The sequence below is a fragment of the Pelophylax lessonae genome (genome assembly GCF_965119305.1).
Source record: "Pelophylax lessonae genome assembly, chromosome: 8".
NCBI classification, from domain to species: domain Eukaryota; kingdom Metazoa; phylum Chordata; class Amphibia; order Anura; family Ranidae; genus Pelophylax; species Pelophylax lessonae.
Window position 1 is genome coordinate 253,226,287 of NC_138775.1, and position 26,666 is coordinate 253,252,952.

Below are 26,666 nucleotides of genomic sequence, written 5' to 3' on the forward strand. Positions count from 1 at the left end.
TGATAGGCTGTTTGCTTTTGTAAATTGGAGTGCATTACAGACCATCTACCACTGATAGGTGCCCCGTCAAAATTATGCTATTGAGTCCTGTCATTTCTAGTTAAGCCCTGGCTAAAAAAAAATGGTCTACCTGACAGTAGCATCTAATGCAAACTACTTTGTTGCTATAATTGACATACAGTGTAATTTTGTTAGTTAATGAATAATTATCTGTTATGTTATCTTTACAGGGATATAGACAGATTTACAACCTTCGCTTTAAGCAAGGCAGAGAACAAAAGGTAAGTATCCCCTATTTGAAGGTGCTTTGTTTTTAACCTCTAACATTTATTTTGGGTGCCATGTGCAAAACGTATCTGTCACACAGAGATAAAAAGTACACTGTGTATTGTGACTGTGTATAAAAGGTATACTCATTGGTTTGTAGAAGGATTATACCATCCTACAAAAAGTCCAAGATGCCAGTCATTCTTTAAAAACCTTTATCAACAAAGTCAAAATCTAACAATTTCAAATTATTGATATCTGATTAGCCAGGGGTATCATCACCACATTTCCCTTTGCAAAATTTCATATATAAGCAACATTTCTTAAAATGTCAGCTTTTATAGGGATAACCAAACAGGTTATGATGAGGTGGGCTAAAAGGAAACATAAAGCCTTCCACTAAACCAGCACAGAAGGAATCTGCATATCTCACGTCCATCACCAATCCAAAAATGTATAGGCTGTGTCTGTGCTGTAAACCAGCAGGTTTGGATGTGTATACACAAAAAATATAAAGGCACAAGTGTACCTTTTTAGGTGTTAACTCTCGGGAAGTGTGCAAAATACTTCCAAAATCATTTACTTTATATTGGTTTAACAAAACAGTTAAAAATCACAGTTGTTTTAAAACAAAGTTATTGCATGCTCATGTAGTACTGCAGATACAACTCCTAATGACTAGCCCACAAACATTGCCCAACAAAGGTATCTGATTCAACCATATTATTATACCACCACATATGTCATTACAGATATAGCAATGGGGCTGATTTACTAAAACTGATGCGCTCAGAATTTGGTGCAGCTGTGCATGATAGCCAATCAGCTTCTAACTTCAGCTTGTTCAATTAAGTTTTGACAAAAAAATCCTAGAAGCTGATTGGTTTCTATGCAGAGCTGCATCAGATTTCACACTCTACAGTTTTAGTAAATCAACCCCATTAAGTAGTGGATTTGTGTTTTTTTTTTGTGTGTATACATATAGGATCTACTTGGGATATGATCTTGTTTTAATCCACTGATACACTTGTATATTTCTGCAGCCGTTTTGGATGTACAGCTGGTACAGGTGTATATGGGAATGATTTGCATGGTTACCCCCAACTACCATAAAATGAGAAAACAATCCCTATATTTTTGGGATTTATGATTGAAGTAAGAAATGCAGATGCCTTCTGTTATAAGAAAGCTTCACTAAGCATTTTTTTTTGCTGGCTAATGGTACAGTTAGCAAGGCAAATCAAAATGTATAGATATTTAATATTACATACATCAACTTGAACAACCATTTCATTTTCTAGAAGGCCAGCAAGCAACGGGCAGCTCATTCATCCTCTTCCTCAAGCTCTTCATCTTCCAGCAGCAGCAGTTTTCCACGCAAGGTAGGAATGGTGCCTGAGATTTTTCGGCCTAAACTCATCTCCAGTTGGTACGATCCTTCTTACATCCTGCTCTTTTGCTTTCTAACTCTGCATAGGGCAAATTTTTGGGAGACAACACTCCTCCAATACTGGTTGTGACTGTAAAGGCCATCAGACATGACAACTCACACCAAGGATACCAAATGATTGTCTACGCACAGTATTCTATCTTGAAACCCCGCATACAGGCCTTCATTGTGGACCTTGACAAGACAAGCAGGTGGAGAGCATGCCTTAACGCTGGAGTGGTGAACTTACATGAAGTTCAGGTAGAAAAACCTGTTCATCTGCCCTGTGTACAAAAATATAAAAGCCTTAAGCTTTCCATGCCTTTAATTAAAACAATTTGTTATTTTGGGTTTTTCAGGCCAGCTTGAAGTGGGGACAGAACTGTCAAGATTATAGGATCGTTACCAAGGCTCAACTTGGTCTTTTGGGATGGCAGCCAGCTGTGAGAGTGACTGCTGAGTGGTCTAGAGTGCCATCTATGTTGAGGTCTATTGCTGAAAAGTAAGTTTATGTTAGCATTTATATAGCACTAATAGTGTTTTGTATACTTTCCTCACCAAGGCTTTAATTATCATCAAATAAACAAAAACATGAAATACCAGGAATGAGAACTTTGTCCAAAAAAGTCTTAGACTATAAATTTACAAAAGAGACAGATGGTACAGAGATGAGAAAAAATCAGTTAGTGGAAGCAAAATACTGGGGCTTAAGGTTTATACGGTTTCCTCAACAGATGCCATTATAAAAGTGTGTTTGAAGACTAAAGTTAGCCATACTGCGCTTTCACATGGGCGGCCATGGGATCGTAAAAACAGGTGGCTGAGCTGTTGTTAAACTGCTCCCCGGGTGTTCACCTAAATTTCAAATTTACAGCCGGACAGGGCAATATACATGTCCTGACAGTGGCAAACTTATTTTAGCCTGCAGAGCTTGTCAGGCGCTACCGTCTGTCAAACTGGCCCATTGAGGTCAATGGGAGCATGCTGCAACCACAAGCCAAACATTAGGCTCACGGTTGTGATTTTCTAATACAAAATCCATTTTGGGATTAGAAAAAAAATGGCTGCTGCTATACTGTCCTCTGCAAAGCGGTCCATCAGAACACTTTTCAGGGAGTGGAAAGCACTGCCTGCAATGTCAAAGAACCTATACACTGTTAGATTTTTTTTCGTTCTGCCCCAAGTTAGTTAGAATAGATTGTTGAAATCTCTCGCTCTTCATGTGGCAGCTGTCAACATGCCAAATTGGATGCAGCCACTGTTTGGCCGTAAAATATCTGTACCTCTCTTTCAAATTTTTCAATCAAAGGGTTTCATCCTGGAGGGGTTGACAGGGCCACCCACGTAGCAAATTTAATCTGGTTAATGTATGCACAGCTTAAGAGAGTTGATGGATATCTGATGATTTAATGAAAGGTGGGTCCTGATAAAAGGTGCAGCTCAAAGTAAGACCTGTTAGTTAGTTATACAAAGAACAGTGACAAAGTAGGATGAAATGTTTCAGTTCCATTAACTATCCATTGCATTCTTTCTTGAAGACACAGAGGATTGTAATCACAATTCACAGCACCTTCCATTTATGTTTTTCTGGTTGCCCTGTATTTTATTTTATTTTAAAAGCTGTAAAAAAGCTCCATATGCCTTAATAACATCTGTAAGTCTACATTGGTGTTAAATGTTCTTCCTGTGTTTTTTAGCATGAACCAATATATCCCAGGGGCTGCTTACTTGCTTGGATTCTCTGAGAGTTACAAGAGGAACCCTCAGCGTCGAATCAGATTCACTGTGGCCCTCAGCTCTCCACGTACTGTTGATGTTCTTATCCAGCTTCCAAAGGTAAAAAAAAAAAATATATATATATATATATATATATATATATATATATATATACAGTATATATTCCTGTATGTATTGAACCTGCCATTTCATGAGTGAAAAGTTATCTGTTTGTTCTGGTGTTCTCAATATTACTGAGACAGAACATGATTCAAAATTTTACAATTGTCAGTAGGGCACAAGGTTAAGAATGGTTATTGTTGCATACTCAAAAATGACCCAAAGCATTCACCCATCAATATCTACCTAGCTACCTAATCAGTTGTTAGTATAGATGTAGGAATTGTCTCACTAGTGATATGGAATGTGGGCACCTTGAATCCCTAAAGCCAGGCATGCATGGATTAAAATTTGGTCAGTTCAGCAGGGACTGGCTGAATTTCAATCCATGTGTGGGCAGGGTGGATATACACAAGTTGATCTATCAATAGACTTGTGTAAAACTAGCCTATTGGGTTTTTCCTGAATGATCAGTGCCACCAGATATAGCCGGCAACACTGATCATTGTATTCTGCCGGCAGGGAAGGCTCTCCACCGGCAGAATACAATAGCTCAGTAAGAGTGATTCCCCATCCACAACGAAGGTGTGGATGGGGGATTTCGTTATTTTGTTTGTTCAATTCGCCGGTTGAACGCAAACAAATGAAATATGTATGGCATACCTTAGTCACTTTGTTTGTATCTCCCTATTCCCAAATACATTCAGAAAATTAAAGCAGCATCTGAACCAGAGAAAGATTTGGGTGATGAAAGCAGTAGGGCTAAGGTGAAGAGGTGGAAGGAATCATGTATTAGGGTCTTCCCCAATGGCCTATAATCAACTTATGACCAGAGAGTGAAAAATACTAATATTTTAGTGAAACTAATTGTAGTGCTTTATTGGTGTCATAAATTTGGTACAAATGGCAACTAATCTCTATGTCCTTATTGGCTGGTTACAGATTACCCTGCACTACAATGCTCTCAGAATCCCAATGCCAATTCCAGTCCGACGCATTTCACAGAGCGAGATCCTTCAGGCTCCATCACTGAACATTCTCGCTGAATCTCCCCAGATCCTTAAGAAATCTTTGCAAGGTTTGATGAGTTAAAGATTGTACAAAAAAGAAACAGTGATTACAGTGGTGCTCTTTTACATGCTGACCAAATTCACTTGTTGACAGGAGAATGCACGGTATCCAAAAACCAGATCACAACCTTCAACGGAGTAAATCTTGCCCAGGCACTACCCGAGGGATGCTTCCACATCCTGGCCCAAGACTGCAGTGAGGAGTTAAAGTTCATGGTGTTGGCAAAGCCATCTAAGAAGGAGCCTAGCAAAAATGACATTACCATCAAACTTGGTCACTAGTGAGTACATAATTTATGTGTGCAAACTACTGCTATAACGTACGGCTTTAAAGTGGCACTAAACAATATCCTTATGGTCAAAAAATAATCCATACACATCCACTACTTAATGCCCCCTGTAATTTATTTTTCATGAATTTGTTTCTTACTTTTGTTTTTCTGATTCCTTGTAATGTGCTCTGTGAGCTCCTGAACTTCCTTTTTCTCCTCACTTACTGTTGTTTGTAAGGAGCAGTGCTCGTTAATTGTGGTCATGGGCATTGCTCTATGTACACTTCAAATCCCAGAGTCCATAGCCCATCTCAGGAGTGACTTACTGACGTAATGTTCACATCAAATCAGAAAGCACTTTAATTGGTTTCTGATCATTAATGGGGACCTGGCTGTCACTGAGTGCCAGGATTAAGAACAAGCAGTCATTCAAACTGTTGGCTGCTGGTTCTCAAAGGGGAGAATTTATGTAAATGTATCTTTGGCACAGAGCATCATGCCAGGGAACCTTAACATACAGATTGAGGGTGGAAAGGGGCCAAAAGCCGAAGAGCAATATACAAAGCTCAGTAAGCAGTTCATTTTACTTCCAAAATACATATCTAAACATTCCACTGTTAACATTAAAGCAATAAAGGAAAACATGTTTGAAAGTCCCCTATTCTTTTTTCATTCAGTGACATTCACATGTTCCAGCAGTCTGGTTCTACAGAAATGAGCATAAATGGCCACACTCTAACTATGGATCAGCTCCCATACGCATCCTTTGGTGGTACGTACCCTTTTTCTACATAAAAAAAGACGTTAGGTGGATTGTGCTAAAATATGAAGCTAAAATGTTTGTTGCCTCAACAGAACCAAGAGTGGAAATTTTAAAAACGGAAACAGGTGTGTCTCTGCTGGCACCCGACTTTGGTATCGAGAGCATTAACTATGATCAAGGAAATGTTCAGGTATTAACCTTATGTATCTTTTATAGCTTTGTATACCCTCACACTGTGTCTCTATAATACAAAGTGTAGTTCATATGCAGTAGACTGAGCCAGACAGTGAAAGCATTTCAAGATGGGAATAGAATGTGGATTTTTGCAAAAACATACCATCTCCATTTCAATTGTATGTCTGTCATACCAGGTGCGACCAACTCTCAGCATGAAAGGCCAGTTATGCGGTGTATGCGGTCATAATGATGATGAGACAGTTCAAGAGTTCCGAAGACCTGATGGATCTGTTGCCAAGGATTCAGCTAGCCATATTCATTCTTGGATCCTTCCTTCTCAGTCCTGCACCGAAGGTACTCCTGGAAACCAACTCTTGGTGGTTGATGGTGGGAAGCTTGTATAGTCAGCAAACAAATTCCACTTCAACACTAAAGATTAGGCTAGTGGTAAATCAACACAATATTGCAGAGATAACCATCCCATTTTACATATTTCCCCTCTAGGGCCATATTTACAGTTCACATATGGCACCATCCATATCTTCTTTACAGATTTTTTTTTTTTGGTAAACAAGAACAAGGAAAATAAAAGAAACCCTGCTAAAGAAAGATCAGATCAATTAAATACTCAATGATTGCTATAAGTACTGTAAGTCTATACAGGGGGTTTAGAGGTTAGCTTAGGGAAGGCATAGTAATAAATTGAGCTAATTGCAGGGCTGCACAAGCAATAACACCGATAACATGAAGGTGGAGGACAGTCTTTATTTAAAAGTTCTATTTTTTTTATTCAACCATCTTTCCAGCAAGGGAAGACTAGGGGGGGGGGGGGGCTAAAAGACATTTTCCAAAAATATAATTCTTCCTTTGCTTCACTCATTCTGCTAAGGTTGCAACCTTCAACACACTCTTGTGAAACTCGAGGATGAAATCTATGGAGAAAAGTCTAAGTGTTATAATATTCATCCTGTCTTGCGCTGTGCCAAAACATGTCGTGCAACTCAGACCGTTGATGTGCCCATTGCTTTCCACTGTCTACCCTATGGTAGGTGTTTACTCAACTTTTTCTGTATATAAAGTGAAAATACCAGTTTAATAGAAAAAAAGTACATCATTGGGCCTTTTCGTTCAATAAATATGGTTTTTGTTTCCAAAGAGTTTACATTAAAAGAGTCATGTATAACATTTCTGATTGATGAACAGTCTGTGTTGCCCTCAAAATTGGCAAAGTTGTACAAAACTCTGTTCGGGAATAGGGTATTTAATCACACATGAACTGGACTGGCCTTGTAATGCTAAAAATGTTTTACCACTAATCCAAATACATAGCCCCCTACTGTCCTTGATTAAGGCCTCGTTCACATAGGGGCAGAAGAAAACCCATCAATTAAAAAAACAGTTACAATCCCGGAATGCCATAAAATGCTAGCTGTCACGTTTACTTGTGCTCTCAGCCAAACTGTCAAACCATTGGCTGGTGTCATAACTGATCACATATGCAGCACCAATGCATTGAAGATTAAACAGGGGCAAGGGATGCACAAGTGTTCCATGCATCCACAAGCTGGTCGTCCTCATTTAAATCAATTGGGATGCAGCAACTGCACAGAAACAGCTGCTGCTCCCAATCTAACATCCTTGGGGTGCATTTCTCTGAACTCAGTGTAATGAATGAGGCCTTAAGGCCTTAGAGAGACAGTCCTTCTTTTGGAACTAAATCCATCTGTCTCTCTTTCCTCCTTAGTTGTTCCTTTTTATTGATCTGATGAATAGCCCTCTACAAAAAAACAAAAAAACTGTATTTTTTAACTATCAGTGTTTATAGTGCACTAAACCATTTATCCAAACTCTATAGTATTGCATTGGTTACTTTAAAAAAGCCAGGTGTCCTTCGCTTACCTACTGCTTTAAAGTATCTGAGAAATAGTTTTTTTATGAAGTCGAATTGATCATTTTTAATGTGTCTTCTTCCTGTAGATTCAGCTCTGGAACTGGCTGAAGGACAAACATACCTAGACAAACCTGAAGATATCACAGAAATGGTACAAGCCCACACTGCCTGCGAATGTGAATCCTGCTCATCCTAATCTGATATGACACCGTCACTTTATTATTGGAAGATACTTTAATTCCCTGTATAATCTGTGTAGCCCACAGAGACATGATTTTCACTTCAGGTTTATCCCAAGAAGTAATCTCTTCTTTGTAATGTATTTCATTCCGAATAAAAAGTTTGCATTCAAAAATACTGCTGTTCTGGTCTCCTTTACCATTAAAGATCTGCATGAATAGCTTACCCTCAAAGAGCAACTGTGCTGTAGTAATAAACAAAATGATGTGAAAAAGGAGAGTTATTGGTGCATATACTGTAATTGGTTATTCCAGTAAATACATTTTAATGTATTTTAGAAATGCTGAGTTAAAAGAATAATTAAAACTGACGTTTAGGTATGGTAATTTTTACATAGTTACATTGCTCCAGCTCGGGATGTGGGTGGGGCCTACTCACCTTTCAGATGGAGACTACACCAGGTTTTGAGGCTAGAGCCAAACCGCCCCGAGAATGGGGACCACTATATGGATGCACTAACTAATGTCCAGGACCAGGCAGACCATAGTCCTGGGAGAATCAGCATTAAGGCAGTACCCATGTTTAGAAGGGAGCTGTCCACCTTGCAGAGCAGTACATAAACTAGAGGCTCTTCACTGTGAGACACTCTTCCCATGACATTGTACACCTTATCTTCCTTAATGCATCATTTTTGGGGGACACCATGGAGCCTGTGTCCTACTCCACCAGTTCAGATACTCTGCCACCTCAGGCAAAAAGAAACAAAGAAAGGGCGCACGACCTAGCGCATTATCCTCAATAATAGGTTTATTTATGCAACATATAAAATGGCTACTCACAAAGAAAGGTAAAAAATGTTCATATCATGCGTTCCAACCTGTTGACATCACTTCCGCTGACGTCACTTCCTTCCATATGTCCAGGCTGGCGGATGTAAACACCAGGGCGATCCTTTCCACCCAGACCTAGCCCATCGCTGGGTACAGCGCTCGCCATCCGTGCACTATAGTCTAATATGCCTACACTCCCACACCCTCCATCCAAAAATCTATGTCTGACCTCCTAGTCTCGGCCATCAGGGGGGAGCGATCTGGCTCATTGAATCTAGCAGAAAGTACTTCAAAATCAGTAATTAGAAGTGCGGACATATATATGCCCTACAATGTAACAAGGCACACGTGTGTATGCACGTATATACACCTAATCATGTGCATGCATATGATGTGAAAGAAATAATAAATAAAAATTAATAAAAGTAAAAATAAAATGTATTATATTATATAGATAAAAAAATCCCCCTCAATAAGCAACCGAGGCGCCCTCTAAACTGTGGTACAAAATATGTATATATATAGAAAGGTTAAAATCCTATCAATATCATTCCATGGGTACCTAAAAACTCCCTAAAACAGATAAAAATGTATATTAAATATATCTACATATAAAAAAATGTATATATATATTAAAATATATATTAAAATGATTGACTAAGAATAAACTGGTGAATTCTTCCAGAAAGGAGAAGACTGGATATGCTGATAAGTCCTTACTACCAGTCCTAGACCATTTTAAACTTCAGACCAAGGGTCTGCTTGCAAATTGAATCGAACTATGGCCAAAAGTGTATGTGTACACAAAAAAATGCACACACTCACATAGAAATGTTGTGTTGTGCACCCGCTAGGTTGAATAATATCAAAGGGAGATGATTACAAAAAATTATTGCCATAACAAAAATCAATTGTCAAATTGATAAATTGATATTGTTATAAAAATTATTACAAAAGTTATTATAAAAAGCAGAGAACAAAAGGAGAACCAGATAAAAGGACTTCAGGCTTGGAAAAGTCAAACTTCCATAACCCTGATCCTAAAAACAAGAATGAATCAGTGTATATATATGTCTGCCTCCTCCAGGGATAACAGGGTGTGATCACAATCATAGTGACTCTATACAACTCCATGAATCTCTATATCTTCATTGATACCCCCAGGTGCTAGGGACCCTAAAGTGAATATCCAATAGGATTCCCTCTTGCATAGTCTCTGAAACCTCGCCCCATCATCCTGGTCCCTACTGATAGCTTCAATGCCAAAAACCCTCAACCCAGTTGGATCCCCATCATGGAGCTGACCAAAATGTTGGGGGTACTGAATAGTTGTTACGATCTCTAGGTCCTTCCTTAATCTTTTTGCTAAGTATACTACACTTGTGTTCCCCGAATCTCACTCTCAGGGGTCGTGTGGTACGTCCAATGTATAATAGGCCACACGGGCAAATCAGGGCATAGATCAAGTAGCTGGTGCCACAATTGATGAACTGTTTGATCGTGTGGCTCCGGCCCTCAGTGCCTGCTACCTCTTTTTTCCGGTGCCACATGAAGGGGTAGTCTCAGCAGTTTCTGACCCCGCATCTATAGTTACCCCTTTGATCAAAAACAGAAAACCAGGGATTAGGTGCTGATACCCCTCTGGGGACTCTGGGTTTCCCAACTTTGCTAGGTGCAATTTGACTCCTCGGATCCTTTGGTTTTCTAAACACTATTTCCGGTCTTGGTGGTAAAAAACTCCCCAAAACCAGGTCATGCTTTAGGATCTTCCAGTTGCGCTGTAACACACTCTGCCACCTCACTCCCTGCAGCAGAACAGAGATCCCGCTGTGCACCAAGCGCGGATCTCCACATGTACTCCAGTTAACTCCTAACTTTCCCCTTTCTTTAGCTAGGTGCATAGGGTCTCTGTGCTGCAGATTCAATCCCAAATGCTGTGGGACAATGACCGGTAAGGAGGGATTCAAAGCACCAATCCCCTCACTAACCAGATGAGCTGTAACCCATGCCCCGATACCACCTTCCCGCTGTCTGGCTGCTATAGCATTCCCACCAGTCTTGGTTACTCATAGCAACAGCATGTTGGGCATCTTCCTGCCATCTCCCCTGTACAGTAAAAGGAGGGTGAAAATGCCTAGTGCATTACCACCCCCAAATTGTACTAAATAAAAAATGTCAAAACATACTCACAAACATGAGAAGGTACAAACTTATCAAAATACTCCAGCTTAGGTGATGCCACAACAGCTGCGGTTGGAAAGTTGCTGCGTTTTGAGGGACATCTCTCTTCCTCTGATAAGCTTGTACTTCCTCATGTTTGTGAGTATGTTTTTGGCATTTTTGATTCAATAAAATTTGGTGGTGATAATGCACTAGGCGTATGCACGCTCCTGTGTCTTTTTACAGTGTTGCTTGAAGTTCCCTGCTTGAGGAGGCCAGCATCGGTTTGGGCACTTTAGATACACCAATAAAGTGTGTAACAGATTCACTTAATAAGAGAAACCTATAACACTAACAGAGCTAATATAACTTAGCATGAATAAAAGATCAGTATTCATACATATATATATAAAATAATAAAATAATGATCAAATGAAACACAATAGTGCCCACTGGAAAGTGACCGCATGCATAAATAGGAAGTCCCAAATATAGAGCAACTGTATGGTAAACAATTACAGTCCAACTTTAAGTGCAGATATCAAACATATGTGAAGTTAGATGTGCAGAATGTCTTTAAACACCAATACGCCTCCACCATCAAGATGTGCCACCCCCGTCAGAATGGACACTCACCAGACTGATGATAAATGTAAGCCTGTATATGCAAGATAAACTCTCCACTTGTGGACATAAGCTCTGCTGCGGATTGGCTCCAAAGAATTCTGTGTCTCCAAATGCAATCTCAATGACAATGCAGGCCAAACAGGGAAAAGCTTTTTCACTTTGGTTTTCTCACTGTACTGTCCGACTCACAGCTCCACACTCTTCATGATCTGCTCAGCTCTGCTCCCCCCGGCCGCCATTTTCTCCCCCCCTCACAATCTTTCATCTGACTTTAGATACATCATTGGATTTGGGATGAAGTGAGCGCTGAGGTGTTGTTACATTTTTGCAATGGTTAACCCTTCTTGGCAGCACTTTTACTTCTCCTCTTCATCCCCATATGTGTGTTCAGGCCCTGTTCTTTTGATACACCATGTACCTTAATGCGCCCCTTTCAATGACTTCAGACCAGGCTTTCAACAGTTAATAACTTTACTGAACAATTCAGCAGTACAGTCCATAGCACAGCACACATAAGTGGCTGGGAAGCTGTTGCTCCAATGAGACTACATGGCTCAGCAGGCCTGATACAGCAGTCTCCTGAAGAAAAGGCTCTCCTGAGCCGTCCCCTCCGATGTATATCAACCCACTAAAACCCAGGACCCTTAATAAATCCAGTTAAGAGTCCAGTTACTGTTAACTCCTTCCCATCCCTGGCAGCTGAAACTAGATACACAGCTACGTAGTACAAATACATTAACAGCATGAATACATTTAACTGTACTCTGAAATCACCTGCTTACATGGACCACTTTAAGTATGTATGTGTTATACCTGTAGGATGCCCATGAAAGCTGGAAATCCAGTGATCTCCATTAGCTTCCAGGTACCATGGCAAGCAGCTGGCCTACTGCATTGTGAACACAGGAGGTTGTTTGACGAGCGCAGTTGCTATTCAGAGAACACTTTGCATTTGCTTAGTGAATGCAAATCATTCTCTGATTGGCTGCGGCGTCCTTAACAACAGGTGAGTCATCAGCTGTCAACGGCTTCCTCGCTGACAGTTGAATAAAAAAAAAAACATTGCCGGCAATAGAAAAACATGCCCCCCCCCCCCTGGGGGTCTGCAGGGATGGGTCTTATCGGAATCTTGAACCCCCCTTTAACAAATCGAGGCCCCTCTGTTTCAATGAGTATGGGATACCCCTACGCATTCACCAAAAAAGTGTCAAACCAAAATAAAAACCCACACAATTTCTTTATTAAAAACAAAAAACAATGTCCCCAGATGTAGATCCGTTGACTGTTGCCAACACTAGACCCAAAAAAAAGAAAAAAACCCGTTACGCCCACGACGAAGGCCATCCGCCAAATGCCTGCTCTGTCATTTGACACTGCTTAAATAGGTAAGGGGCAGGGCCACCTGGCAACTTCACTTGGTGGCACCACCCCATGTGACACTAACCCAGCATGCACCGATCAGTGATTTCACACGGTGAGGTTTCAACAGGTGATGTCACCAGCTGGCTCTGCCCCTTACCTATTTAAGAACTGTCATGCGGAGGCATTAAGCAGTTAGCCCTCATTGCAGGCAGGCAGAGATTATTTTTCTCCAGGTCCAGTGGTGGCGGCAGGCGTCGTGATTGACGATAGATCTACATGGGGGGACATTGTTTTCAGTTGTCAAAAACTGTGTGTGGGTTTTTAATAGACCCAGGATGTCTCATAAAGAGAACCTGTCATCTGTATGCTATTGGTCCCCTTTGTGATATCAATAAGTCATGTAAAAAAAAATAAAAAAAAATAAAAAAATTTCACACATTTAAAAAGACATATTAAAAAAAAAAAAAAATGTTGAGTCCTCCAATCCCTCCAACACACACACATACAAAAACACATGTGTAAGGTCACCTGCATCGGAAAACGGCGACTTCCCTGCACATGTTATATATCACCACACACGTTGGAGTGAGGGCAAGAATTGTAGCACCAAAGCTCCTGCATCACTCTAAACTGATGACCTTTAGGGGTGTTAAAAGCATTGCCTATGAAAAAATGTAGGGTAATGAAGTTTTTTGCTGTTTCATGGGCACAATTTTAAGGTTTGACCTGCTCTATTTACTTGGCACAGCCTCATCTTTTATATTTTACCAGAAAATTTGGGAATAAATTGCATTTATGTGCCCAAAAATTTACTTTAGTGTATTTTTTACCGAAATAGAGAACTGAAATTGAGTTTCATAAACCATTGCACTAATATTGTGTAACACAAAAAATTGGAACTACCATTCTATTCTCCAGGGAGTCTGCTTTCAGAAAATATATGATTTTTTTGTAGGTTTTATGTAATCTTCAGGCCTCAAATGATTTTTAACCCCTTCAATACCGAGTCATTGTAAAATGACGTCGGCAACATTCCTTTAGCGATCCGGGCCGCCATCATATGACGTCGGCCCGTTCTAGCTGCCAGTGCGCGCCCCCGGCGGCGCGCAGCGGCGCGATCAGGGATGAGGCTCGTCCCTCGGACATAGCCCATCCCTGATCAAGGTAAACAGCCAATAGAAATTGGCTGTTTGCCACGTGATTGGCTGTGTCAATCACAGCCGATCACAAGAGCGGCTCCAGCGCGAGCCGCTCGTTCCTTCCTTAATGCGCGCCACCCCGGGGGCGCGCAGCGCGGTGATCGGGGACGAGGCTCGTCCCTCGGACAGAGCCCATCCCCGATCTAGGTAAAGAGCCAATGAAATTGGCTCTTTACCACGTGACCGGCTGTGTCCAATCACAGCCGGTCACAAATGTCAACAGAGAACACGGTAACTAGCTGTCACCGTGTTCTCCTCCTCACACACTGATCCTGTGTGAGGAAGAGATTGTGGTAACAGCTAGTTACCAAGTACAGTGCACCCCAACCACACTGATTGCCCCCCCCCAATAAAAAGCACCTGTCACTAGCCCATCAAAGTATCCGAGTACCTGTCACCAGCCCATCAGGTACTCTGATGACAGGTACTCGGGTACTCTGATGGGCTGATGACAGGTACTCTGATGGGCTGGTGACAGGTACTCGGGTACTCTGATGACAGGTACTCGAGTACTCTGATGACAGGTACTCGGGTACTCTGATGACAGGTACTCGGGTACTCTGATGACAGGTACTCGGGTACTCTGATGACAGGTACTCGGGTACTCGGGTACTCTGATGACGGGTACTCGGGTACTCTGATGACGGGTACTCGGGTACTCTGATGACAGGTACTCGGGTACTCTGATGACAGGTACTCTGGTACTTTGAGTACCTGTCACCGGAGTACCCGAGTACCCGTCATCGGAGTACCCGAGTACCTGTCACCTACCCATCAGAGTACCCGAGTACCTGTCACCTACCCATCAGAGTACCCGAGTACCTTCCACCTGCTCATCAGAGTACCTGACACCTGAAGTACCCGAGTACTTGCCACCTGCTCATCAGTACCCATCACTACTCATCAGTACTCATCAGTACCCATCAGTACCTATCACCTATCAGTATCAGTACTGATCATCTGTACCCATCAGTACAGTATCAGTATCACCTATCAGTATCAGTACTACTCATCAGTACCTATCACCTGCCTGTCACCTGTCCATAAGAGTACCCGAGTACCTGTCACCTGCCTATCGGAGTACTCGAGTACCTGCCACTTGCTCATCAGTACCAGAGTACCTGTCACCTGCCCAGCAAACTACCCGAGTACCTGTCACCCTTCATACAGCCACCATGTCTAAGTCCAAAAAGGTTTATATACGTCCTCCGTTTAAACCTAAATACCGGTGTTATGGCAGCAGATAGCTGACATAACCCTGGTATTTTTTTAAACAGTGGACGGTTGGCTTTCCGATAAGGGTGGTCCCAGCGGCGGATTCGCCGCGGGATCACCCTTCCGGGGTGGCGGAAGAGGTGCCCCCCCCCCTCCCGCCCCATTCTGGTCCTTTTCCCCGCTTACCGGACCCACCGGCAGCGGGGAAAATGATCCGGTCCCAGATCCTCACAGACAGGATGTCGAGTGAGGGCAAGCTTGCCCTCACTCGACTCTATGGTCTTGGAGGACCGGAGCTACGGCAAACGTCGTTGCCTAGCAACCAGTTTAAGGGTCCCTTTTTTTTTTTCATTTTATTTAATTTTTTTTTTTATTTATTTTTTTTATTTTTTTTATCTTTTAGTGTACTTGTGAGATCTGAGGACTTTTTGACCCCAGATCTCACAAAAAAGAGGTCCTGTCGTGCCTTTTTCTATTACAAGTAATGTTTACATTTCTTGTAATAGAAATAAAAATGATCATTTTTTTTTTTAAAAAAAAACAGTGTAAAAATAAAAAATAATAAATAAAATAAATAGTAAAAAAAAAAAAAAAATTAAAGCACCCTGTCCCCGCGAGCTCGCGCACAGAAGCAAACGCATACGGAAACCCCGCCCACATATGTAAACGGTGTTCAAACTACACATGTGAGGTATCGTCGCGATCGTTAGAGCAAGAGCAATAATTTGAGCCCTAGACCTCCTCTGTAACTCTAAGATAGCAACCTGTAGAAATTTTTAAAGTGTCGCCTATGGGGATTTTTAAGTACCAAAGTTTGTCACCATTCTGTGAGCATGCGCAATTTTGAAGCATGACATGCTGGGTATCTATTTACTCGGCGTAACATTATCTTTCACATTATGGAAAACAATTGGGCTAACTTTACTGGTTTCTTATTTTTTAATTCAAAAAAGTGAATTTTTTTCCCAAAAAATTGCGTTTGGAAGACCGCTGCGCAAATACGGTGTGATAAAAAATATTGCAATAATCTCCATTTTATTCTCTAGGGTCTCTGCTAAAAAAATATATAATGTTTTGGGGTTCTAAGTAGTTTTCTAGCAAAAACAACTGATTTTAACTTGTAAACACCAAATGTCAAAAATAGGCCTAGGCCAGTGGCTAGGATGCATGATGATGCTCCTTGGATGTTGGGCCCCTCTATATGGATAGGCTGTGAAAAAGTCTCACACATGTGGTATTGCCATACTCAGGAGGAGTGGCAGAATGTATTTTGGGGTGTCATTTTTGCTATGTACATGCTATGTGTTAGGAATATCCTATAAATTGACAACTTTGTGTAAAAAAAAAAAAGTTTTTATTTTTTTCCCACATTTTCCAAAAACTTGTGGAAAAAAATGACATGTTCAAAGGACCCATAATGCCTCATAGAATATACGTTGGAGTGTTTGCTTTCCAAAATGGGGTCATTTTGTGGACTTTTCCATTGTATTGGTGCTCTAGGGCCTTGAAAAGTGTGATAGGTAGTAAGAAAGTTTTATGTGTATTTATGCTCCTAAAACGCCTTATGGTGCTACTTGGACGTGGAGTCTCTTTTTGTGGCCAGGCTGTGTAAAAGTCTCACACATTTGGTATCACCATACTCAGAAGGAGTGGCAGAATGAATTTTGGGGTGTCATTTTTGCTGTGTACATGCTATGTGTTAGAAATAGCTTATAAATTGACAACGTTTTGGGAAAAAAAAGAAAAAAAAATTTTCTTCATGTTCCCAAGAATTGTGGGAAAAAAATATAACTTCAAAAACCTCACCATGCCTCTTACTAAATACCTTGGACTGTCTACTTTACAAAAAGGGGTCATTTGGGGGGTATTTGTACTGTCCTAACATTTCAGGGCCTCAAGAAAGGAGATAGGCCATCAGTACATCTGGTGTGATCAATTTTCAGTAACTGGTACCATAGCTTCTAGACTCAATAACTTTCACACAGACTAAATAATATACACTAATTTGGGTTAATTTTACCAGAGATATGTAGCAGTATAAATTTTGGCCCAAATGTATGAAGAAAAATTAATTTTTTGCAAAATTTTATAATAGAAACTAAAAAAAAGTGTTTTTTTTTGCAAAATTTTTGCTCTTTTTTTGCTTATATCACGAAAAAAAAAAACCACAGTTGTGATCAAATACCACCAAAAGAAAGCTCTATTTGTGTGAAAAAATGATAAAAATGTTGTTTGGTTACAGTGTAGCATGACTGAGCAATTGTCATTCAAAGTGTGAGAGTGCTGAAAGCTGAAAATTGGTCTGGGCAGGAAGGGGGTCTAACTGCTCTGTATGGAAGCGGTTAAAACGTGTTAAAAAATTTGAAAAATGGCTTTGGGACTCCAGTGGTTAAAATATCTGTCTTCCAATCCCTAACACTGCGCCCTCTCTCCTACCAGGCACATTATGAAAGAATTTGTTTTCCTGCCAGCTGCCCCTAGCTAATGATGGTAATGGGGGAATGCACAACCGAGGGGCTCATTACACGCTGCCGTTATGGAGGGGAGGAAGGTGGTGATGGGGGGGAGGGTGTTCTGAGGTGGCAAAATGTACCTTCGCCTGAGTAGACAGAAATCCTTGCTCTGGCCCTGGATGAGACCCACCTCCAGGGGAGGGGGGGGGGGAATTAGCCCTTCTGAGCTGTAATAAATGCTTTTTAGCTTCACAGTTGGTAAGGGCTAGATGGTGGCCGTGTCCCGACCTGTTCAAAACCTCCAGGATCTTAGAGGTGGTGACAGTACTGAATTCCTTTAAAATCTTTGTTCCAACCCTTTCTTACTTTCATACATTGGTAGATCCATAAGTTTGGGCAAAATACAAAATCACACTTGTTTCCCATGTGGTGACCAATCACTCCATGTGGCCCTTCACCTCTATCTTTACTGATTATAATGTCCCTTCCCACATAATTCTTTAAGGTTGAAACAATCTGATTTGGAACACCTGCTTTGAACTAAATGCTCTGAGAAACCTACTTCAATGCTGTATTATGATCTCCTTTTGGTCACCCTCCCTGATTTTTCAATCCTCTGGCAGCAGTGGTTGCAGGATATTCCACACCTAGATGATGAGGATTGGGTGGATATTAGGGACCTTTCCTTCCAACATTTGGTTTCCTTAAAAGATAGGTTCATTCAATTTAAAATTGTTCACAGAGCTTACTTTACCCTATACAGACTACATAGAATGGACTCTTCAGCCTCACAAGGGTGCTGGCAGCATGACCACTCTCCTGATGATTTCTAACATATCTTTTGGGGTTGCTCTATGATTGCCAACTACTGGGAGGAGGCTGTCTATATTAATAATAACATTGCTAGGATCTTCCTTGCACAATTTTTTGTAAAATGAAGAAATTTAATAAAATGTTTTTTTTTTTCACAAAGTTATAATTTTAACAAGTTATGTGTCACACACAGCTTAGGCTTAATTATAATTACACCTAAACAGACATTCTGCCATTCCTCCAGAGTATGGGGACACCGTATGTGTGAGACTTTTTAACAGCCTAGATGCATAGAGGGGCCCAAAATCCGAGGAGCATCTTTAGACTTTCCAGGAGCATAAATTACACGTAGATTACACATCTAATTTCCTAATTACCTATCACATTTTTGGAGGCCCTAGAGCACAAAGACAGCGGAAACACTGACAAAATTACCTCATCATGAAAATGACCCAATTTCGAAAGCAAACACTCCATGATATTTTCTAAAAAGCATAATCAGTCTATTAAAAATTTAATTTTATGAAATGTCTTCACAAATGGCGAGGGAATATAGCTTAGTGTAGCATTACCTATAGCAGTCCCAATTCCTATAAGTGTTCATTCACGCATTCGGGGGTGGTAAAACCTTGAGTTTTATCACCCCTTTAACTGTTACCCCCTTTAGCTGCAGAGGCAGCAGCTGGGGGTGTACACCTACTGTGGCTGCAATGCTTTGTTAGAATTAATTCTACCCCCTGTATGTTGTGGGGTCTAAGAGGTTAAATCAGGTGGTAAGGAGGCAATGCAATGCTAATTCACTGCCTGTCAAATGCTCTCTGAAGAGCCATCCAAACATGGATGGCTCTTTAGAGAGCATCGCACATGTAAAGAAGTGTTTGTGGTGACACACTGACTGCTGTAGCAGTGATCAGGGATACTGTAACTGGAGTGGTGACAATTAGGAACAATATGACCTAGCCGATCTCATCTGTAGCTGTACACAAAAGATTTCTGCTGCATCAGCCTTAATCGCTAGTGTGAATGTAGCCTAACTGGTGTGGTGGTGATATAATAATATTTTTTTTACAATTTGTATTTATTTATTTTCTTGCGATTTTTTTTTTTTAGATACCGTCACCAGAGTAGTACAGCGTCACCATAGTGACACTGTACTGCTCAGGGAAGGTGATTGCGTTTTATTTATTTATTTTACACTATGATTTCTTGTACAGTGATCACATTAAAAGCAATCTTTTTAACTGTTATGAATAGAAACCATTCATGACTTAATGTTTACTACTGTAACTAGCGGTGATTGGCTACAGTTATCACATAGTACAGGGTCCTGTACCATGTGATCACTTTGATGCATGAAGCAGCATTTGAAATATATGCTATATAAATACCTGTAGGAAATAACTATTAACATTTCCAAATATGTGCAACCATCACCAGTTTTATCGTGCAATCCCTTCCAGAATTATATTGCGTAACAGGGATTTTACTCTGACTGCCATCAATGCCCCTCATTGTAAATACGCCTATTACACCAACAGTCACTGTAAAACTCTGCTACGTTGGCGTTCAATAAAAATGTCCAACCATTACATTGGTAAACAATATATGCAAAATGTTACCAGTCTTGTGAGCAGCAGAAAATATCCACATACCAAAATATATAATTTTATTTTAAAGAAAACATGCAGAATTAGGAAAGCTTTCGATTATTAATCTTTTTCTTTTTATTAGTGTAGCACTACTCCCTGAGGAGCTGCTTGAAGCGGGTTCCCCTGGGTTACCCATAGCAACAACTTAGCAATTCAAAGTACTTTAAGCGTTTGGCTCAGTCAGAAAACAGTCCAGGGGATGTGGTTTTCTGTTGGTTTTGTTTTAGAACTTGGATAGGAGAAGGGATGAGTGGGATACTCCAACTGGATGTACTATGCACAATTTTAGGACTTCTAACTATGTTGAGTGCGGCAAGGCCGCTGCTTCACCTTGCCACTGTACCGAAGTGTTTGATAAGCGCACTGTATAGTGAATTACTCTTCAGGGCCCCGCTTGGCACCCCCTTTACCCCTACTCTTCAGGGTTCTACTTGGCACCCATTTACACTTGCATACTGTGTGAGCTAACCTTCTATCCTCTGGCTTCTCTGGAGTGGTCCCCCCTTCCTGGGCAGACCCCTTGGCAAGCCCCCTGGTACTCACGGACACTCTTTTTCTCAGGTGACTCTGCAAGCAGCTCCACGTCAGCTTTCCAGGATACTTCAGGCTCAGCTCCACACCTGGCTCACTAGTCTGACTGTCTGTGACCACCTTCCTCAGACAGGAGGAAGAGAGACAGCCCTCACCTGGGACTCTGCTGACGCCCTGTCATATGTGCCCTTGGCTTTTATGGGCAATCCCAGGATACACTGTGGTAGTGTCCTCCCACTGGAAGTGCCACAAAAGCCCGTTTGGCCCTGGCCCGGTTTCCTCCACTGTCCAACCGTATACAGTTATACAGGATACAGTGGGGACACTCCCTCAGACCAAGTGACTCACACCTGGACACATGCAACAGGCATGACTAACATATCAGGCTCCCCTGATAAGTAGATGGATCATAATAATGCTTTTTCCTAGCACCTATTAGGAGGGTGCTACATCCACCCCCCACCAAAACGAGCCAAGTCCCATTGGCTCTGGGGCAACCGCCCCCTACAAAAATCCTACAAAAATATTAGAAGTATCCCAGAAACCTGGAAAGGGGGAAAATGGAAGAACAAATATACAAGAATAAATTAGGTGGAAAAATATATTTCTCTGCTGTACAATATAATACAATCTGAGTGCATGGTTAAGCAATGCACCCCCCACCAAACAAATCCTGTTCTGGTAAATGATTTACATAGCATCCTAGCTAACTGACGCTAGAATTCTACACGACCTGGAAAGGAAGAAGGAAAGGTTAGGCACTTCATAGGTACAGATTTTGCATATTCATGTCCTAACTCAGGATGATGAGAAAACCCTCCCCGCGGGGGCGGCCTTCTCATCCAATATCCCTATCTAAATGATCCGTCTCTTTGGTAGTCTTGACCCGGCGATCAGTCCACTCCTCCTGGATGATGCTGAGCCCTATCACTAATTTCCTACAACAGTTCATTATATTTTTCTCCACAGGAGTTCGGTTGCTGGAGCCCGAGCAACCCGATAGTCCCATGGGAAAGAAAGAGTATCTTCAGGGGCACCTGATGACACCATAGCACCCCCACCAAAAGGTTCATCGCAGGCTGTCCTCTTCTTCCGGGCAACCATTTTCAAAGTTCCACTTCCGGCCCACTGGCCTAAGTAGCTCATCTGGAACGTAATACTGTTTCCTCTCTTTTTGCTTGTAATCCATACCCCCCTCAGCCCAATGGCCCAAAGAGGGTCTCTGGAACCATAACTTGAGGTAACAACAACTGAACTTGAAGAAGACACAAACTTTTTTCCTCTCTGGTTCCAGTCCATAGAAACAGGTTAGCCAACCTCACTTGAATTTTTTTTTCTTGAAAGTTTTTCTTTAAATGGAGAAGTCAGGATGGGGAATCCTCACTAGTTTCCCATCGTTGTCTCGTATGCGGATTAACCAGGCCTGGCCAGATCTGTCTGGGCGGCGGACCTCCACTCGGTCCAGGTAGATGGACCACCCGTGATTCCACTGAGTCTTAACAGATAGAAAGTTCTTCCATAAATCCACTCTGGATGAGGTCCGATATGATTTGGGGACAAACAGGAAGTCCCATATGGCCTCGTCACACCAGAATTCTCTCTTGGCTTCAATTTCAAGCATGACCTCCCGTGGAGCATAGAGGTAATCGTACCCATACTCCAAGGCCACCTTTTTCTGCAACCACCGTTGCATCCTGGAAAATCTGGGAAGGGTTTTCCGGTTTTCCCTCCCAGCTGGAGAAAATGGGGCCTCTTCTCGCTTGATGAGAGAGCCGTAGGCCTCATTCTGATCCTGAGCCCCAGCAGAGTTCTTGGTTGGTGTTAGGTCTGGGACCTGACTAACGTAGGCCTCACAGAACCCCAGACTCTTGGCACACTCTCCTTGCACCACAGAGTCCCTAGTCTCTTCATCTGGCACATCAAGACTGGCTGGACTGCTCCACTCTTCGGACCCCCAGTCCCATTCAGTCTCCTCCTCAGACCTCCAGACATCTATTCCTTCTTCCAAGGACCGAACCAATTCTGGAAATTAGGAGACCCCACATCGATGACCCTGGCCTCTTCCTCGCTGCTCACACTCACTTTAGCAGCCCTGGTCACCGCTGGCCATCTTTTCTCCTCTATCTGTATGGGAGCAGACTTGGTCTCTGCTGCTGCAGTCTTCAATACACCAGGTGGCCACTCCCTGTCCCGCACTACCTGCATGCATCTTGGCTCAGATATTCAGGTCTCCTTCCAAGTGCAGCCTGGACCACCATCAGGCTGCATGGTCTCCAGCTGCATCATCAGTCTTAACATTCCTCTCCCACGACCCAGGAGAGGTCCCAATTCCGCAGCCAACAAAGCACGAGTGACCCCGGTCTCCCATGTCACACTTAACTTCTTGGGCCAACCCTTACTCCTCTCTGCCCACAGCAGCAGATTGCTGCAATGCCCACACTGGCTCCAAGCTTGCACCCGCATGGTCACATTTAAACACTGGGGACATACCAGGCCCAAATGCTCCACGCCTCCTCCTGTGCATAACGCCAGTCTTCCATCGGGCACAATCCGCACCCCTGTATCCCACAGGGTGAACGTCTTCGGCTCTCCGGTCTGCTCCCCGGTCTGCCCCGCAGGTTCTCCGCCAACATGTGGGTTAGCTGCTGCTGCGCTCCGACTTGCTAAGGTACTCGCCATCTTGCTCCTCCGCACACGTGTCTCCCTCTCAGCCTTACCTGGAGGCGGAAGTAATGGACTTTCCTCCCCGCTCCCGATTGGCTGTGCATGAGTGGTGTCTCTACCCACATCTCCAGATTGGCGGTGACTCCTCCTGCTAGGCAGAACTTTTCAGCACCCACTTTCCCGTGCAGTACAGTAACCCCTCCAATGCCGCTCTAAGCTCAGTTGTCATGGAAGTCACTACAAAGCAGGCCATGCCTCTCAGCTTGCATGCATCCACTCTTCTTACTTGTAACAGCGCTCCAACTGCACCTTCATCACTCTAAGCCAGCCTACCCTCTTTACTAGTCCATAGAATTGTCCCACTGTCATATATTTGCACGGCCAACATTTCTCCTTCTAGCACTTGTACAAGCAAGGTTCACCATACTGTATCTGAAAAATGTCCCACTGTCATTAGATGCATGGCCAACAGATTTCTTCACAGCATCCACACTGCCACTACATAGAAAGGATGTCCCACTGCCATCATATGGACGGTCAACACTTCTCCATATAGTCTGGACACACACACGGCCCCTGGCACACCGATCCATTTGCCCTAGGCCGCCATTTTCTCCGTCCACACCTGCACCATTTACTGTTAAGCAGACACAGTCCATGTTTACAGAAGGATGCATTTCCCACACCTTCCAGAAATTCACGGGAATAAACAGCTTACGATTCAGACAGAAATTTCTCAGCACTTGACTGCACAGTTTGTGATTCTGACAGGAATCTTTCAATTGCCCTGAGCAACTATTAGTGTGCAATTTTCTCTTCATCCCACTCTTCCTATCTCCTGTAGAGCAGGCCTCACATTTGTCTTGAGCATTAGAACACAGTCTTTGAGAAAAAAATGGCGTTTTCGCAGATTTTCTTCAGCCTTTGCCATTAGCAACCAGGCCAGTAACCCAGGGCAACATCCCGGATGAGCCCCCAAATGTAGCACTACTCCCTGGGGAGCTGCTTGAAGTGGGTTCCCCTGGGTTATCCATAGCATCAACTTAGCAATTCAAAGTACTTTAAGCGTTTGACTCAGTCAGAAAACAGTCCAGGGGATGTGGTTTTTTTGTTGGTTTTATTTTAGAACTTGGATAGGAGAAGGGATAAGTGGGATACTCCAACTGGATGAACTATGCACAATTTCAGGACTTGTAACTATGTTGAGTGCGGCAAGGCCGCTGCTTCACCTTGCCACTGTACTGAAGTGTTTGATAAGCGAACTGTTTAGTAAATTACTCTTCAGGGCCCCGCTTGGCACCCCCTTTACCCCCACTCTTTAGGGTTCTACTTGGCACCCCCTTTACTCTTGCATACTATGTGAGCTGACCTTCTATCCTCTGGTTTCTCTGGAGTGGTCCCGCTTCACTGGGCGGACCCCTTGGCAAGCCCCCTGGTACTCATGGACACTGTTTTTCCCAGGTGACTCTGCCAGCAGCTCCACCGTCAGCTTTCCAGGATCCTTCAGGCTCAGCTCCATACCTGGCTCACTAGGGCGACTGCCTGTGACCACCTTCCTCAGACAGCAGGAGGAGAGACAGCTCTCACCCTCCTCCTGGGACTCTGCTTCCCGCCAAAGATGCCCTCTCACATGTGCCCTTGGCTTTTATGGGCAATCCCAGGATACACTACGGTAGTGCCCTCCCACTGGAACTGCCACAAAAGCCCGTTTGCCACTGGCCAGGTTTCCTCTACTGTCTAACAGGCTCCCCTATTGGATACAGTGGGGACACTCCCTCAGACCAAGTGACTCTCACCTTGACACATGCAACAGGCATGACTAACAGATCAGGCTCCCCTGATAAGCAGATGGAGCATAATAATGCTTTTTCCTAGCACCTATCTAGGAGGGTGCTAAATCAGAAATTTTCAAGTAATTAAATGTACATAGTTACTAATTCAGTGATACTACAATATGACAACGTAGCAAAGGGGTTATTACCAGTGTACAACAATAAAAGCAAAAATTCATATAGGCTCATATTTGTAACGCAATTTTAAGAGGCACGGTTTTTCTGCGATTTCCGTGCGATCCTGATGTGCTACAATAACGCCAAAATCACATCACGTTTGGCATGCCATTAAGGGATAATGCCACGCAAATGCACGTTACACATTATGCAGCGATTCTGCTTGCAATTCTGAATCGCAAAGTGTGAATGAAGGCTAAAAACAAAGAAAGTTTTGTTTCTAGTCTGAATACAATGAAAATGAAATTAGTATACCAGTATAATATTAATAATAATAATATAATAATCATAAAAACAGCATACTACTTATGGGCCAGTTTTTTTTTTTTTTTTTATCAACACAAGGGATGGTACTTACATTGAATGAGAAGCGTTCCTTTTGCTGGTGGCGGCTCTGTTTTTAAAATTCAAAGTCCTCTGCCCCCACCCCCTAGTGCCAGCTTGTAACCACTGATCACCATCCTATTTCTATCTTCTTCCCAGTTGTGCCATGTTCGTGCCTTGCTTGCCTGCATTTTTGTGCCCCCACAGCTCCTGGGAAGGTTGCATTTTTGGCCGAGTCCAGCATTCCATGCCAGCGTGCTTTGTTAGATCTGAGCTGTATTGGAAGTTAACAGGGGTTGATCCTTTTCCTCCTTTTCAATTACTAAACCATATTGGTATCCATTTGATATACATATGTTGTGCAGATATGCATCATACACCTTCTCCTGATGAAGTGGAATACAGTGCACAGAAACGCGTCGAGCCTATTGTGATGCAGCTTCGTTATCATTATGTACTTACAGTCTTACTATAAAATTACTTTGCGCAACAAGTGCGATTTTGAGAAATGCATACCAGCTCATATCTCTAATTTTATCATCCAATACCTATTTTTTATTTCTGTTATATGTCGTATCATTGTCATTGTAACAATAAACATGCTATTATGTTTTTATTCTTTCTGGCCATGTCACACGCCTCATTTAAAGTCTCAAATTACTTCCTCTCTAACTTACACAAGGGATGGAGGTGCGTTACCTAGTATCATGCGCCTCATTTAAAGTCCCACAAATCCCCCTTTTTTGCTAGAGAATAAAATGGAGATCGTTGCAATATTTTTTATCAAACCGTATTTGTGCAGAGGTCTTACAAACGCAATTTTTTGGGAAAAATTCACTTTTTTAATTAGAAAACTGTAAAGTTAGCCAATTTTTTTCTCTAATGTGGAAGATAATGTTACGCCGAGTAAATAGATACCCAACATGTCATGCTTCAAAATTGCGC

At 42.3% G+C, this 26,666-nt stretch overlaps 2 protein-coding genes across 2 annotated transcripts in view; both read left to right on the plus strand.

Moving 5' to 3' along the window:
* LOC309562239 (vitellogenin-A2-like) overlaps window positions 1-26,666 on the plus strand; it is a 118,828-nt gene that overhangs the window by 21,132 nt on the left and 71,030 nt on the right. The window lies entirely within an intron of this gene.
* LOC309561738 (vitellogenin-A2-like) lies at window positions 201-8,062 on the plus strand. Its single transcript, XM_082265739.1, has 12 exons — window positions 201-281; window positions 1,569-1,649; window positions 1,745-1,957; window positions 2,056-2,198; window positions 3,394-3,532; window positions 4,475-4,610; window positions 4,697-4,883; window positions 5,552-5,646; window positions 5,730-5,827; window positions 6,009-6,168; window positions 6,704-6,859; window positions 7,792-8,062. The coding sequence occupies exons 1-12, from the start codon at window positions 216-218 to the stop codon at window positions 7,899-7,901; spliced, it is 1,584 nt and encodes a 527-aa protein (XP_082121865.1). The 5' UTR covers window positions 201-215; the 3' UTR covers window positions 7,902-8,062.

Excerpts from the sequence above, each read along its gene's own strand:
- LOC309561738 (XM_082265739.1), top strand. The coding sequence starts at position 216 with ATGTTATCTTTACAGGGATATAGACAGATTTACAACCTTCGCTTTAAG. Across the intron at positions 282-1,568 it reads AGCAAGGCAGAGAACAAAAG|AAGGCCAGCAAGCAACGGGC; the intron begins GTAAGTATCCCC and ends TTCATTTTCTAG. Across the intron at positions 4,884-5,551 it reads ACCATCAAACTTGGTCACTA|TGACATTCACATGTTCCAGC; the intron begins GTGAGTACATAA and ends TTTTTCATTCAG.